Raw genomic sequence first — 15,974 nt, forward strand, 5'->3', positions numbered from 1 at the left:
GTTATCATCGTAGTCATGGCAATTATCGTTATGCTCTCTATGGCCACCGAAATAAATGAGCCCGGGTTGTCTGAAGTACACACAGCCCAGTGGATGATGCTACTGTGGGAGAGAGTGATGGGTGCCGTATTTACTCGATTCTAACCAACATGGAGTATGGAACGAAAACTGCAATAGTGGCTAGTTATCGTCATTGGCGTTAGAAACTGCCGTAATCCAATCCGCGCGTATGCGGCAGCCGTGGGGGCTGCGATGGCTGCGAAATCGTGTGTGCCTGCTCGGTAAGCTCGTTAGGCTTTTATCGCTGGAAGGCGTTTCAGAAATGCCGTATTTAAAATGCCATGGAGGGAAGCAAGCATTAAGAAGCTACGGGATGGTGACAAGAAGGCCTCTGACAGCGAGGATGACTGATCCCTTGCCCGCTGTCGTTGTATTGCAATGAATCCTCTACAATAAAGATCTGGTCAGTTAGGTGTAGGTTAAGTCAACTTAAAGATCAAGTCGATGTTAAAATCTTCATAGTTAGATCATTGTGCGAGTTACAGTCAACGGCACGTTAGAATCGATAAAATACGGCACAGGCCCGTCGGTCGCCTAAAGTGATGCTGAAGTCTTGTAGCGATCACAATGTCTGCCTAACGTGTGAGGGGGCGCGTCATACCTCAGTCCAAACATGCGGACCTTTTACGGCACTTGGCCAAAGAAAACTTGACATTCCCGATACCATTGCTGCGCGTTTGATTTATCCATGTATCTGCACAGAGGCTAACAGATAAAATCACGGTGGAACTAGTTACTCGATGGTATGTAGATAAGTTATACAAAAGGATGCGAAAAGGAGCTTGCGGAGCATTTGGCTACTTTTATTCGTTTATTCGTAATGCAGAGTACAGGATGCAAAGGAAGTAGAATGATGTTTACAACAATAATGGGGCTGATTCGCGAGCTGCTTGAATTGCGTGTTTGCTAAGAAGAAATCCAACTAGACTCTCTTCCAATCCTCACAACATCGGTTCTTGTGACGGGATATCTCAAGCCGTGAATATATGCGCCTATCTGCTTGTCAGCAATACTATCAGCAGCCGCAACTATTAATGTTTACGAGTGCGATGAATCGCTGACCCCGCCGAAGGCCTAGGCTTCTCTGGAAACGTTTAGAAACTGGCCAATGTTAGTAGTTTATTATGCTCGCTGTCGGCTGATGTAATTATGACTTTATTTGGCATCAGGTCAGTAACAAAAAGAATAACAAATACATAGGACGAAGATGGCTGGGCAAAAGGTACACTTGTACCTTGTACCTCCTTGAGCAAAAGGTACACTTGTACGGAAAAGTGGAGAACACGCCCGACTTCAGCCACTTGAACAGCGTGCGCCTGTAAGGAGAAGCCCTCTTGAAAGACATTAAAGTCCTCTTGAAAGACTTGAAAGACGACATTGAAGTCGGCTTTACAAGAGACTAGCAAGGGCCGTGAGGTTTACAAAAGGTTGGCCAAATGGTCAAATGCTTCACAACTGTTGCAGGCCGTCGTCTTTGACATCTGGCTCGAACCGCGAGTGGTGGCGACCACGTGTCCAAGACACGCAGTCTCCGCCGAAACTGGGCCTTGCTGCAGCCTTGCCTGGTCCGACCACCGCAGTGGCACCGCTACCCCTGTGGTCTCTGCGTCCGCGTCTAGCGTCGACGGTCGGCTGCGAACGAGGCGCGCTGTTTCGCAACGTGCTCCCGGGAGTGCTCGTGTTCCAGACGCTGCACGTCACCGCGGCCAACCTCGAGGGCAACGCGGTGACCTCGTACTTCGCGGAGGACGCCACTGGAAGGACCGTTCAGGTATCGCAGATAGGGACGAATGGTGTGCGCTTCAAGAAATCGTTACGTTGAAAATTGCACCCGCCCGCACAGGTGTCCCAAATGGTCCTCAACAATGAGCAAGTGACAGTCACGCCCCGTACGCACAAAGAGCCAAGATCGCCGTTATTGGGTACGAAGAGATATCACAGCAATAATGGGATAGCTAGTATACTCGAAAGGAGTAAGACAGGGACTTCACTCCTATGTTCTACTCGCTAACATTACCGGCTAGCTCGCCAACATTACACAACTCGTAAGCGGTGGAAGGTACGACGAGCTGAGGGCGATATTTTTCTTTTATATCACTCCTACCTCAGCCAAAGCACCCTTTCTTAAGGGTGTTACTCAAATAAGGGTGCTCTTCTGGCGACAAACGGATTTACACACTCAAGGTTGTTAAAATTTTTAGTGTGACCTCCCCGCCTCAAGCAGAGGGGCACCTTAAACCCACTGGTTTAATGATCACTCTCATCACTGTTGCAAGCTGCGATGAAAACACCCGCCCACTTTGGATGTACCTCCTGGCAGGTGACTTCGGCGGCTGTGTTCAGCGTCATGCAGAGCAGCCAGCTGGAGCCGTTCATGCGCCGGTTGAGCGAGCAGTTTGGCTCGACCAATGATACGATCGCCGTGGCGTTCCCGCGCAACCAGGATGAGGCGCTCGACGAACTGGAGGCGTTCGAGCGGTACTTCCCCTCGGTGCCAGCGCTGGCCAACCAGGCCACAGAGTTTAACTTGGACGGCCAGTACGCGCCCTTGAGCAGGCTCAAGATGATCCTGCTGCTCATCAAGCTGCTCGACTGAACCGGTAAGTGGTTTATAGTGCTGACATCACGGTAGTCGCACTGTAAACATATGGTGAGAGAAATTCGCTCATTTTCACTGTTTCTTTATGGCGCTTCTTACTGTAAACAACGGCAAGAGCCTCGCAGCCTTGTATTTTATCCCAGTTTTCATAGCGTCGCAACATGACGATCCCATCACAACCTGCAGGGGCAAAATGAACCTGCCCTAAACATGCCGTAGCCTGACTACTGGCGCCACGATTACATATTGTAGGCTCCGGGAAATTTTACTCGCATTTACTTTAATTTAGACCTCACGTTAAAACTATATCAGTTAAACTACCGGGTATATTATATGCCATTATTTGCTCGATAGAGCGCCGCTTACCTATTATTGCGACGCTCAACACCATTATAGCTACACTCGAGGACCGAATTTCTGCCGTCGTCTTCGCCGTCGCCGTGACGGTACGTATAAAGTCCAAGGCCGATAAAATCGTCGCCGCGCGCCGTATGCTGTGCTAGTAGTGAAAGCGTGCAAGCGTTAGCCGGCGATTGCGGCTGAATCTCGCGCACGTAAGGGAAGCAAGAGAGAAGGAAGAGTGCCGTTTTCCGTCACACGCAACGCTCCAGGGAGAGGCTAGTGGGGGGGTATTAGTCTGGGTGGCTCCGCCACCCGCGCGCGCTCGCCCAGGCCGCTGTATCTTGGCAGCCATCTGCTTCGGGTGACAGTCGGCCGCGCGCTGTTTCGCGGCTTAGTTCGCGTTGGTGCGATGCGCAGCACGAAGGCCGATGAGCTCGCTGTGGCAGCCGCGCTTGCACACTCCAGCGTTTCGACAGTGAGTCTCCGCAGTCATCGAGTGAGATCGTCCTGTTCACTTGAGCTCGCGTTGCCCGATGCTTGTTCATTTAGTCAGTATAGTTATGTTTACAAATGTATACGGCCGATAAATCTACTATCCTTATTTCGTATAGCTGTCCACTAATTTGCTATCGCAAATCGATGCTTCGCCTTTTAGGCAACACTGCGGATTTTTCAGGAATCCGCGCTGTGCCGATTGCACACGCATGCGTGACACAGCCCACATTCAGCCAATTCACGCAGTCCACGTATAGATGTGCTACTGTTATATAAAAGCCCACATTTCTCTTATACAACGCCCGAGCCATATATGCTGCGAACCAAAGCGATATTTGTCTGCGATAAACAGGTAACTGCTATTGGAAACGGTTATTTGACGTGCGAAAGGGACGTGATGCTCGGGACGAGCTGTGGAGATTACGCAAACCTTTAAGGACGCATGAAAATCATGTTTGGAGGGATTTATAGGGCCCCACTTGTTCTCCCTGTTTTACTCACTCAACATGTTATTAATGGTCGTTTTTCTCCAGGTATCGCAAGCGAGACGGATGTCGGTCACCAGGCCCTACACCGCCCGCCGACCACGCCATTTTAATTGGATTGTATATTATATGTGAATGAGACATTACCATAAAGAGCGCCTTATTTGCGCCACACACCGGCGACGTTCGACCGACTGTTTGCCTATTTCACCAATGTGCAGATACATTATGTGCTTAATCATTTTGTTGTACTCTTAGTAACTATATACAGATATATATATATATATATATATATATATATATAACATTGCTTGCAAGTGCAGGTAAGTTCAACCAGTCAATGCGACGTCTATGGAAGTGTTTTTGGGTTGACGTTAAGCCTATCACGCTGGTGTTAATTACGCCATTCAAATAGAGCCCGTTTCCTGTAGTCGACATGGTCTGTGTCAGCTGTGGGGAAGATCAGGTAAATAAACATGACCATCTCCATGCAAAGGTTAGGTGAAAACCTATTGCGTTAGCGTTATAATGCTGTTGTGTATTAAACGCCCATATCAATCAGCCTGCATGGTGTGCGCGTTGTGCGTTCGGGCGGAAAGCACTCTACTAGCTCGCTCTTGTTCCTGTAGTGTATTGGCAAACTGTTTTAGCGAGCCTATGTGTACGTTAGTGCGGCAGAATTAGTGTTAATTAGCTGTGCCTTCTATTGTCCTCTGGTGGAATAAACTTATTGAAGTTGGCAAGTGCACTTCAGTATGTTCCTGTAGAATGCGTCGAACAGGAGCAGCTTGTCTCCAAATAATGGCTCATACCCACTGCTACATCGCGTCCGGGGATGAAGCAGAGGTGGAGAGAGGTCTTTCTATTGCACTCTGTGTGCTTGTGCAAGTCTGACTGCTGTCACTTTCGAGTTCGTTTGTTTTTTAAGCTTCGCGGACTTTTTAAAGTTTACAGCGCCAGGAAAATTTATTAGTGGCACAAAACGACAACCTTAGTAAGTTTTCAAATTGAATGTGCGGTAGTTTATGCTATTTTTCATTTCAATTCACGTTACCTCGACGTTCGGTACAAATTTCTTCCAAATTATGTCATTCCTCTTGTAAGGTTCGTTTTAGTTATATAATTATTTAAAAAGTACTTGTAAAACCGCCTGCTTGTTAGATAAGTTTAGTGGATAAGAGCCGTTGGTGCAAAAAGAAAAGGAATCTGTGTCTTTCTTCTTCTTTCTGTGGTTTTATGTGCCAAGACCAGTTCTGATTATGAGGCACGCCGTAGTGGAGGGCTCCGGAATAATGTTTACCACCTGGGGTTCTTTAACGTGCACTACAACGCATGTTTAGGAACCTTCTCTACAGGACATTGTCGTAGGTTGACTGCGCAGCTGTCCTGATTACTCTATTTAAACAGGACTTCCTTGCTAAATAACTAAAGCGTTGTTATTTTACTATTCCTTTGATCTTCCAAAAATTTCTCATTAGTGTTTTTATATGCAATTTCTTGATGCAAGCAATTTTTCCGATGCGACCTGCAGACCTGTAGTAACAACAGCGGTCGATTCTATTACAGCGAAATCTACATCTGCTGTTGGCACGAACGTCTGTTCACATGGCAAATGCATTCATATGGTGATGATAGGCATCTTTGTTGTTCGCACAAGTCTTTCGACACAATTTGAAAGCGAGGCGTCTTTTTTTTTCACTTTGCCCAAGATTGCTGTCTGGTCGATTACGCTACTTGGGTCACTGGGTCCGTGCAATGTGACATGTGGCACTGTGAATGTGAACCTTCTTGGCCAGTCCCCCGGGAAGCTAGTCCCTGCTGCGGCTGGGCTGCGATTGATGTCCCGTGAATGTGCTTTGCCCCTGTGGGACTCGAACACTTTCACCATGTGTCATTCGCGTTCGTTGTATCCGGATATACGGATGCACCTACCAAGACGTGGATTACCAAGACGTGAACAGACCATGCTGTACCGTCTGTGGCTAGGCGTTGCATTTACAAACTCATATGCCTTCCTTATTGGAATGGACAACAGACCCACGTGCGACGTGTTCAACAGCGATGAGACGCTCGAACACAATATCTTTGTCTGCCCGAGATATAATGCCGAAAGACCGGTGTTGTGCAGAGTGCTGTACCAATTGGACATTCGTCCACTAACGGAACTAAAAGCTTTAAGTCCGCGCTGAAGGCCTTACTCGCGTTATTAAGGTAACTGCGGTCTACGGGCCTTCACGATAGACTTTAAGAACGCCGCCTCCTACCGGTCTATAGTGTACGCGGTTCGTTTGTGCTCGTCTCTCTTTCTCTCTGTCACCCCTTCCACTCTCTTTCTATTTTAGTCCCTCTACTCCTTGCCCCCGTGCCAGGTAGCCAACCGGAACTGCCTCTGGTTAACATCCCTACTTTTCTATGCATTCTTTCGCTCTCTTGGCCAGTCCCCGAGAATGGGTACGTGCCGCCCGAATATACAAATGGAACAAGAGGTAAAAAGTGAAGCCGTCCACAACCAAAATTGAAGAAGGAAGCCACAGAGAAGCGATGAAGTTGGAATCGAGAGCAGTCGAGTTTGGTGAACGAACCACCCGTTTAACCACCAGCTTCTTGGCCAATTCCCCGTAGTGGGTATGCGCCATGGTATAGGAAGCAAGCAAGGAACAGAATGGGAGCAGAGCATGCACGCATTCAGCGAGGAGCGGTCAACTACACCGAAGTTGTAGCAGTTGGCAAACGAAGCAGCTGAGTATGCAGAAAGAAAGCCTGGGTAAATTCTTTGAGAAAGTCGTCCTCACGAGACTCGAACACAACACGGAAGAGCATGGGGTACACCCCGCCTCCATGCATTCATGGCCTCCGGAAAGGAGTGTTGGCACAAGGCGTCTTCCTCTTACTGAGAGTGGAATTACTTAACCCACCCTCTGGCAGCCTCAACAACTTACTACTGGCCCTCGACTTAGATAAAGACTTCGACAACATCCATCACCCGGCCACGAAACCATCCTAGACGGCCTCGCCGACATAGGATGCGGAGAACGCAAGTTCCAACACGCCGTTGAGTTTCCGGGCCAACGCAAAGCTCTTATCGGCGGGACAGCCGTGAACTTGGACACACTACGACCTACCGCAGAAAAGCACCCCGCAAGCTACCATCCTATCTCCTTTCTTTTCAACGTCGGAGTCGGTAAACTCGTGCTACAACTAGAAAGCATTCCCGCCCTCGAGTGCGCCTTTTAGGCTGACGATATGACCCTTTGGGCTACCAAGGGCTCGTATGACCAGAGACAAGGCACTTTACAGACGGCCATCGACCACATCGTAACGTACCTGCAAGCAGCGGGCATGAGATGTCCCCTCACAAGTCAGAATAGCTTCAAATCTGACCGTGGAGAGCCAGAGAACATCGAGCACCCACGATCAAGCTCACGATCGCGGGTCAACCGATCGAGCGAGCATCGACGGCACACATATTCGACATGGACTTCCAAGAGAACAGCATGAGAACAGCCATCGAGAAACAGCCATCGCGAAGCAAGGAGGGCAACACCGAGGAGGAGACACTAAGGGCTAGTGCACATGCAAGCCATCGTCGTCAGCCGCATGACATTCGCTCTACCGCATCAGACCACGCGCAAAACGGCGACCGAGCGCATACACAAACTCATAAGGGTCGCGTAGAAGACGACTTTACACCTATCCGATGGCACGAGCAGAGATAAACTCCTAGCTCCGGAGTCTACAGCGCCTTCGGGGAAGTGGCCAACGCCACACGCATAGCGCAGAGGGAACGCCTCATCACAATACAACAAGGAAGAAAGCCCTTCCAAAGACTGGGCTACCCATTCTCACCCCATTACTGCGGAGAGGAACGCGACTGCTCCCCAACCATGTCTGGGTAAGCATCGTTGTCGACCCTATCCACAACAACGTGCACCCCACACACAGTCAAGCGAGGAGAGCAGCGCGCGCTCACAAGCTGAACCGTCACTACTCCAACGACCTAGACACGTACTACGAGTACATGGACGCAAGCCCGTATCTCTCGTCGAGACGCGACCCGAGAGACTCACTGGCAGTCTTCAAGACAGAAAGACCAGTGGCCCACGCCTCTGTCTGAACGCCATCAAGCCCAACGGTGCAAACCGCGGCGATCGCCCTCGCGCCCAGAGACGCAGAGAGCAAGCAACTCTCCACAAGCGTCCGTCTCAGAATAGGACACCCTATGGTACTCACAATTTTCTGTTGACTGGTAACGAGCCTCCAACCTGTGGCGATGCGGTGAGAGGCTGACCGTCCTCCATGTCCTCTTGGAGTGCCGGGAAGCCGAAACAGAGAGAAGGAAACATTTTCCTCTTGCATACCGCTACCATATCCCTCTCCATCCCAGTATGTTTCTTGGCAAAGAACCGCTTTTTAATACCAAAGCAGTCCTAGTGTTTTTTGAATGACGTGGTACTATATGTGATTAGCCCTAGATGTTCGTAACACATCCTCCCGCCAGAGGATGCTGTTGCGATAGTGCTCAGTATAGCACATGCCTCCAGGCCTTTATGTTCAAGGGCTCTGTTGAGGCAATAGTGCTTCATGCCAATTTTCGCATCGGACATGCTTTGCAAATAGTAACATTTATTTGCAATGCATATTTCATGCTCATAGCACACGCCATCAGTCATTCCGTAATCTTATTACCTGTAGATTTTATGCACTTTACAGTGACTATTTTTAGGCCCCCTTACAGCCACGTCATATCCACCACTCGTAATTCATCGCTTCAATTCACACTCATTAACACTGGCCTGGCGCTCTTTGGCCGTTATTGGCTCTTGCGCCATTAAACCCCATATATCATCATCATCATCCACAAGCGTCCTCGCGGCTTCGAAAGCGGCCGGTCGACTATACCTAAACGGCATACTGCCCACTCAAGCCACCAGAATCCTAGACCCCTCACTCGAGGGGTTCCATGGGATCGTCTGGCGTCCCGGGCACGCCGGCCTGCGGGGTAACTAGGAGGCGGACTGCGCAGCCAGAGGTCTCATTAATCGGCCGGCAGGCAACACCGCGTCGCCAACCCTAACAGATTGCTGAACGGATGTTCTTGACGGTGATGAATTCTTTGCAAGAATAGCCGCCATTTGGAAATAGCTCTTTGCTATTGCGACGTTGCACAAACAACATCCAGTAGTTTTCGCAGTTGAACCGAGTCCCGCAGCAGCATTTGGTCCAAGAACCGTGAGGTTCGACCACCAACCCCTGGTCGGCTCTCAGGAAGCCACGTACTCGGACGTTGCCGTGGCGTCCGAGACGACGAGCATCTCGGTGTCCTACCAGGACACGTACTCTTCCTTAAATGAAGCCCCCTTGAACTCGGCGCTTGCTCTTCAGACGGTGGCGCCTTAAGCAGTCAGCTGCCGCGCTCTTGTAGACCGGCACTACTCCGTCATATCGGTCACGCGTTCGGAGCTCGCGCCGTCGACGTGCAGGAGGGTGGCGACACAATCTCCGTCACGAACAGGCTCGACGAAAGACGTGTTGGCGGCGAACCACACGGCAGATTGGTGGTCTTGGCTCGTCTGGACGGACAATGTGGCCGGTACACGGTCGTCAGATTGACCCCGACCAACTCGCGAACTAAATCGTGCAGCAGCTAGATGTCGGGTTTTGCTCATTCCGAGGAGCGCGACAGCCGTCTGCGCACAACATGTTCGGTAGGAAAGTAGTTCGGGTAGTCCCTGTTGATAAGTTGGGCTTGCTCAAGGCATAGTATCCAGGAATTGCATTGTCACGAGCGTAATGATTTGGATGATGGGCTTCGACTAAGACCTGCGCAATACGGAATGAAAAAAAAAACAAAAATTACGCGCCTGTACAAAGCCATCAAATTTGTCAGCACTGAAAAGCGTCTCGAACCCTTTCTTACAGCTTATATCAAACGATTGAGGCAAAAAATGGCGGCAAAATACCCCCTTGGTGCATTTTCTCTCGCAAGTTATCACGTACAATTTCTGGCTGTTCCTTAATTGAGAATATGTCCCGCGTCATACCATAGAAATTGTGTGCATTGCACCCCCAGCTTCGAGTACACTGTTAGTTTAACTCTTAATAGCATGTATTGGCGTGAGTAGTAGTAGAAAACTTTATTTGGTTTTTTTCTAAAGAAGTCCCAGAGGGTAGAGCCCTCAGTCCAGGGCCCCATTTGCTGCTGCTATCCGGCTGGCCAGATCGATCAGGTATCGCTGGTCGTCGAAGGTTGCGGTGTGAAGTTTGACGTATGTATTGAAAACTGTAGAAGAAGAAGAGGTTTAGAATGCAGAAGGGAGGGCTCGCGCTAGTGCCATCGTAGCAGTTGGCTCAATAAACCGCAACCGACGGACGTCAGTCTCGGTCTCCAACATATTTTATGGTGCCGTGAAACCCGGGAAGGAGACTGCCGTCCGGACAATCGATAATGGGCCGACTACACCGTCAGCGCAAAGCCATTCGAAGCGCCGCTACCCATGCCATCACAAACGCAACCGAAGCCTTGCAAGAAACCGAACCGACGCATACCGACTTGCAAGTGCCACTGAACGAACTTGATGACAGAGACCATGGCCTCGCTGAAATCAACGCCAGAATGAAAGAGCTCGTGATCGACGACCACGAATACGAAGCGGAATTCACCGAGTCCCTGGAATACCACGAGATGATCCGCCACGCCATCAGCCGGGTTCGTTTCCGCATGAATTCTCACACCGTCATTGGATCACTACCGAGTGCCGACAGCCCTTTGGCAGGAAAGCAGGCAGCACACCCAGTCTGTCTACCTGGTAAGCAGGCGAACGTCAGCGCAAACGCTAGATAACCGACACCGACACTTCGCGTACAGCAACCGAAGCTCCAGACCGGCGCCTGGTGCCTCGTCAGCTCTTTCTCAACAACGACAAGGTCATCACCGATGCGGGTCCCCTGATCACGACCACAACCGAAAACAAAACGCTGCTTGAAGAGCGACCCGAAAACGGAACGGGAAAGCTGTTCAGCCTCGAGCAAGGTGAGCAAATACAAAACAGCGAACCGAATCGCCATCGCTCTGGCTCCTCGCTCAACCGCCACCGGAAAGTGAAGACCGATCATCACCGGCAAAGCAGCGCTCGAAACCGTATCTCCGAGACCAGCATATGCACAGCGTCAACGACCCGACCCTACGTGAAAGCGCCGATGTGTTCCTTCAGGAGGCTCACATTCACCTACCGACAGCGCTATTTCCCGCCAACTACACCGCAGAGTCCGCCAGATATGCCTGACGACTACAAGCTTGACAACTTCATCGAAAAACGACGAAACGTGTGCTCCACCGATACTGTCATGACCTGCCGTATACCACCGCGCCGACATACCAGCGGACGCCATCGTGGCACCCACATCAAGAACAAGACAGACATGGACAACCTGCTTTTCATGAGCAGGTCCAAGGAGACAATGAAAGGAACTCCTCTGACGGCTCCTCTGGTAATCTGCGCGCCGTCACGTGACGTCTGGGCTTCTGTTCCAGCCTGGTGGGACGCCAGCAGCAACCGCCGCCGCCGCCAACGCGACAGGGTGTTGACCCGAGAGCTACTACGCGAGTGGCAATAAGTTGAGCCAATTGAACAATCGCCAGCTTGAGAACTTCGAGAATAAGCACAATGCAACTTCGAAGAAGTTTAGCCAATAGTAATCGATAATCTCGTCTGCATGCTTCATGCAGGTGGCAGTGTGTTGTGAACAGAGGAAGAAGAGGCGCAATATAACCACGCGCACGGGCCGGGGAAACGGCGTTCATTGATGTAGTCGCACCGAACAAACATAACCGGCGGACGCACAGTCGCTGCGTGACATAATAGACAGTTTTAGTTACACGCACGTCGAGGCTTTGCGTAGGTAGAGCTTCTACGTGTAAGTAGTGCGCATGCGCAGAACGTAGCGGCCGCGCGCTGGTCTCACGGACGTACGTGAGATTCGATTTTTTTCGTGCGTTTCTTGCGCACGTAGACAGATTCGCGTGGGGGTTTCGCGAGATCACGAACAAGCGATAGCGTGCTGAGCACGCGCAGATGGCTTGCATGGAAACACGGCGACAGGATGACTGGTCATCTATTTCAGTCCATGTCAACGATGGCAGCAGATAACGATTGCACAACACACTTCCGGGCTTTGCGGAGACGATGACCGGCACGCATCAATGCACATCACTGGCTTGGCTGAAATACTCATCTTGAATTGAATTGGCTACCGCAGTGTTCATATTTCCCGATATATGTAGCTACGTGATGCGTTGCGTACGTGTAGCTAAAAACGTTTCAGATGGCGTGCACGTAAGGTACGTAGACTGTTCACGTTTGCGTACGTGAAGTCTCCACGTACGTGTAACTAAAACTGTCTAATGTAAGGAACGCAGCGACTGCGCGTCCGCCGGTTACGTTTGTTTGGTGGACTACATTAATGAAGGCCGTTTCCCGGCCCGTGCGCGTGGTTATACTGCGCTTCTTCTTCCTTTGTTCACCGCATATGTACTCCCGTGAACAAAAATTTATGGCTCAAGGATTGCGCGATAAAGTCAACTTCCTTTTCCCGAATTGAATGTACCTTGACATGAAAGACTTCAGACTCGTCAATTTCAGTTGGCGCGTCTAAATCACGAATAAGTGTTTTTTTTTCGGCGACCCTGTGGTCCGTATACTTTTGAACGCGGTTGTCCGTATGTCGTAAATGATATTTTTGCGAGGGTCTAATTGTCGCTAAATGAATACGCGGCGTGCCGGAGATGGGAACCTTTCGACTCGACATTGCTTGAGCATACGAACGTGTCGCCAAATCTGGTACTGTAGGGGGCGATAAATGAGTGCGATAGCGCAAACGTAGTACGCGCCTGAGAAAGACAGAAATGAGACCGTAGATACGCCGGGCTACTCGGCTCTGTCAGCTTGGCAACAGCTGAACATGCGCAGTCCCACCGATAATCGGCAGAACGGTATCGAGAGCTGCCCGCAGAAGCCACGGCTGTAAGCAAGGTGAGCCGAACTGAAATGTTTCTTCCACAAGTCGTAGAATATTAATTTTTTTGCGGGAAGTTGGTGAAATTCTACTTTCTTTAAGTGTAGATACGCTGGTAGGAACAAGGAATGGGTTGAATGTATAGCTGAGGAATCCCGAACAACACCCCGTCTTGTGCTTTTCTTGCCGAATTCTGGCGCAAAATATTGCCATTCCGTGTAAGCCTGACGTGTGTATCTCTGTAGCTGAACTGCACTGTCGTTAGCGCACTACGTTCGATCAGACGCTCTGATCGTAAGCAGGGGCAATGAAATAGTACGTTTGATTAGCTACTTGCAATGTTTGCTCCCAAACAGTGCAACGCATGTGAAAGCCTCTCTGCTTAAGCGGCGGCGAAAACAGTGGTTGATATTTAGTGAGGGCATAACTTTTCTATGTGCTTCGGTAATTGGCACCGCAGCAGGAGCTCTTAATTGTGACCATGATGTCGGCCATTCAACGCTTCGTTTGTGGGTATCACGATTTGCCGGAAATATTGCTACGTATAAAATTAAATAGTCCGCTCCAGGCATACTATCCTGAATGGTGTAGCACTCTTACTGTTGTCCTGGTACCGACACACTTTCAGAAGTGTTTAGGTCCATTTGACATCTCCACTTCGATTGAACAAATCTTAAAATGATACGGCAGGCACTGCGAATACAATGCACAGTTTCGGTTTATGCCAACTTTGAATAGGCGTGAGGTTTAGTTAGGTAATAAAAAAAAATTGGTAAACCAACCCAAGGTTTTTAACAGCACAGGTCCTAGCGCAATGGCACATAACCCCTGTAGCTGCTGCAATTGCACGTGACGGTTTTCGCGAAAGGGCGATGTGAAGTGCGTAGGAGAAAATTTGTGCAAAGAGGGTAGAGAAGACCTAACCAAACCTTTTTTTTTTTTCAGGTCACGCCGTCCGGAATCAAGTACTACGGGAATTACTGCTGTGTTGCGTGGTGCAGTAACAACGGCAGGACAGCGGGAGAGCGTCGTACTGCGTTCTTCAGGTTTCCGCGAAACGACAGGTAGCCCTTTGCACCTTTCCAAGATGTAACTTCGATGTTGTAGTTGTCATTAACTAACTATCAAAGTATGTCCGTTTCTTTCGCAGTATTTTTTGCGCTTAGCAAGTAAGAGTGGCTGGAAGCTCGAAGAGACTTTTTTTAATCTCTTTATTGCTAAATGTATGCACTTCATTCTTTGTAAAATATGGGAACTTCGCACTTGGTGGTGCCAAGCCTGAAGGAAGGACGGAAACTGGACGGCCTTCCTTGTTTCTATTTATTTTCCTTTCTTTCTCCTTCTCACTGTTTCTTCTATCATTTTTATCTCTTTGTGTCTAGTTATTCTTTCTCATTCTATCTACTTCTTTATCTCTCAGTTTGTTTCTTTATATCTCTCTGTTTCTCTCTCCTCATTTTCACGTGTTCGTTTTGTTTGACACGTTACTTCCTGGACTCGGTAGTGGGGCTTGCCCGATTCCTGTGACGCATGTCCACCTGAGGAGTTTTGCACAACGGAGCACAAGTTACCGATTGCTTAAATAGCTTCACTGTAAAGACAATGAAGAGAGCGCGCGCCGGTTCCCGATGATAGTTTTTCACGACGTAGCACAAAATACCGAGAGCTGAAAAATATGGTTCCCAATGCATTGTACTCTGTTGGATATATACATTACTTGCAGCTATCGGGCATTGCTGGTGTTCGATCTGTTGCCTGTAGTGCTTTCAATCGTGAATGCACGTTGGAGTTGGACTTTGCTCCTAAGCAGAACTCCCCCCATCCCCAAGGCAAAGATCGGGTCCATAGAGCAGTTTGCAGGTCATCAAGACTTGCTTTAGAAGCCAGCCTCACACCTTTATGCTGGCTAGCGCCTGTGCAGTGAACACTTTGAGCCGCATTGCTTTATGGACCCTGGGCACAGAAAGCCAAAGAAAACCGTAGTTCCTTCTGCCCCCCCCCCCCAGTGACAGGTGGGCAGACGATGATAGCGCAGGGTAAACTGTTTGATTAGGCAACATATGTGTGCACACAACTGCCACAAGTTGTGCCTTTCCTACTGACTCTTGAAGCTTGTACACTGGGTCATAACCTGCCATTTAGTTGAGGCAGAGGCCATTTTCTGTGTAAAACACTGTTACTAAACCCGTGCTATATGCTCTGCGTGGTGTACTTATCTCTTGGTTTGTGGGGTTTTTCATAATATCGCCTGTTTATTCCTTTTGTGAAATTTATTCTCAACATAGAGCAGCCGTATTGTCATGTCTTGCATTGTGAAGTGCACCCATCTTTTTGTGCTTGCGCTCATCGAACGTTCTGAAAAAGAAAGTGTGCATGTGCTTACTGAGAATATGACTTGAAATGAAAGTTTCGTCTCTTCCAACACTTGTCGTGTTTATTTAATATGTCTGCATAAACATGTTGTGGTATCGTGTGCTTGCTGCTCTGGCGGTACAGCCTACACAAAGCTACTTGATGCATGCAAGCAACGCGTTAAAAAATCAAAATATAGCCTTTGGGACGAGCACACGCAAGGAAGTGATCTTGGAGGCCGTGTAATTTTCTGATCGCCAAAAAATAGCTTCGAGATCAAGTTTTCCTGCGGTCCCAATCTTAGTCTGTGTAAATCCACACACCCGCTAGGTTGCGCTGCGAACCCGAATCAGCCGCAGGGGCCTATGGAAGTGTCATCTCTTATCCTTTTACATGTTACTCTAGGAACAAGCGTGGTGTGATGTACGCAAGTGCACTTTTCGGGTACAGCCAATCGGGAAGATAATTTCACGGCACATTTTCTGTGCGATTAGAGATCGCACTGTGACATTATCTTGTCAACGTGGTTAGCTTCATTGCCGTGGGGCGGCTCCTGCAATAGCGCTGCCCGTCGAACGACATCAAGAAAGCGTTGGCACCCACTGTGCTTACCATGGCTGCTTCCACCG

The 15,974-nt window shown here is 49.3% G+C and overlaps 1 protein-coding gene across 3 annotated transcripts in view; it reads left to right on the forward strand.

Moving 5' to 3' along the window:
- LOC119432604 (uncharacterized) overlaps positions 1 to 15,974 on the forward strand; it is a 61,168-nt gene that overhangs the window by 38,047 nt on the left and 7,147 nt on the right. For 2 of the 3 annotated variants that reach the window (XM_049659162.1, XM_049659164.1), the window contains 2 exons: positions 1,525 to 1,831; positions 2,381 to 2,660. In XM_049659162.1, the coding sequence (XP_049515119.1) occupies positions 1,525 to 1,831; positions 2,381 to 2,656 (583 nt within the window). In that variant the 3' untranslated portion in view covers positions 2,657 to 2,660. Of the gene's footprint in view, positions 1 to 1,524; positions 1,832 to 2,380; positions 2,661 to 4,029; positions 4,151 to 15,974 lie in introns of those variants that run through there. The other variant, XM_049659163.1, reaches the window with a different exon arrangement.

Source organism: Dermacentor silvarum, chromosome 11, assembly GCF_013339745.2.
Source record: "Dermacentor silvarum isolate Dsil-2018 chromosome 11, BIME_Dsil_1.4, whole genome shotgun sequence".
NCBI lineage: Eukaryota > Metazoa > Arthropoda > Arachnida > Ixodida > Ixodidae > Dermacentor > Dermacentor silvarum.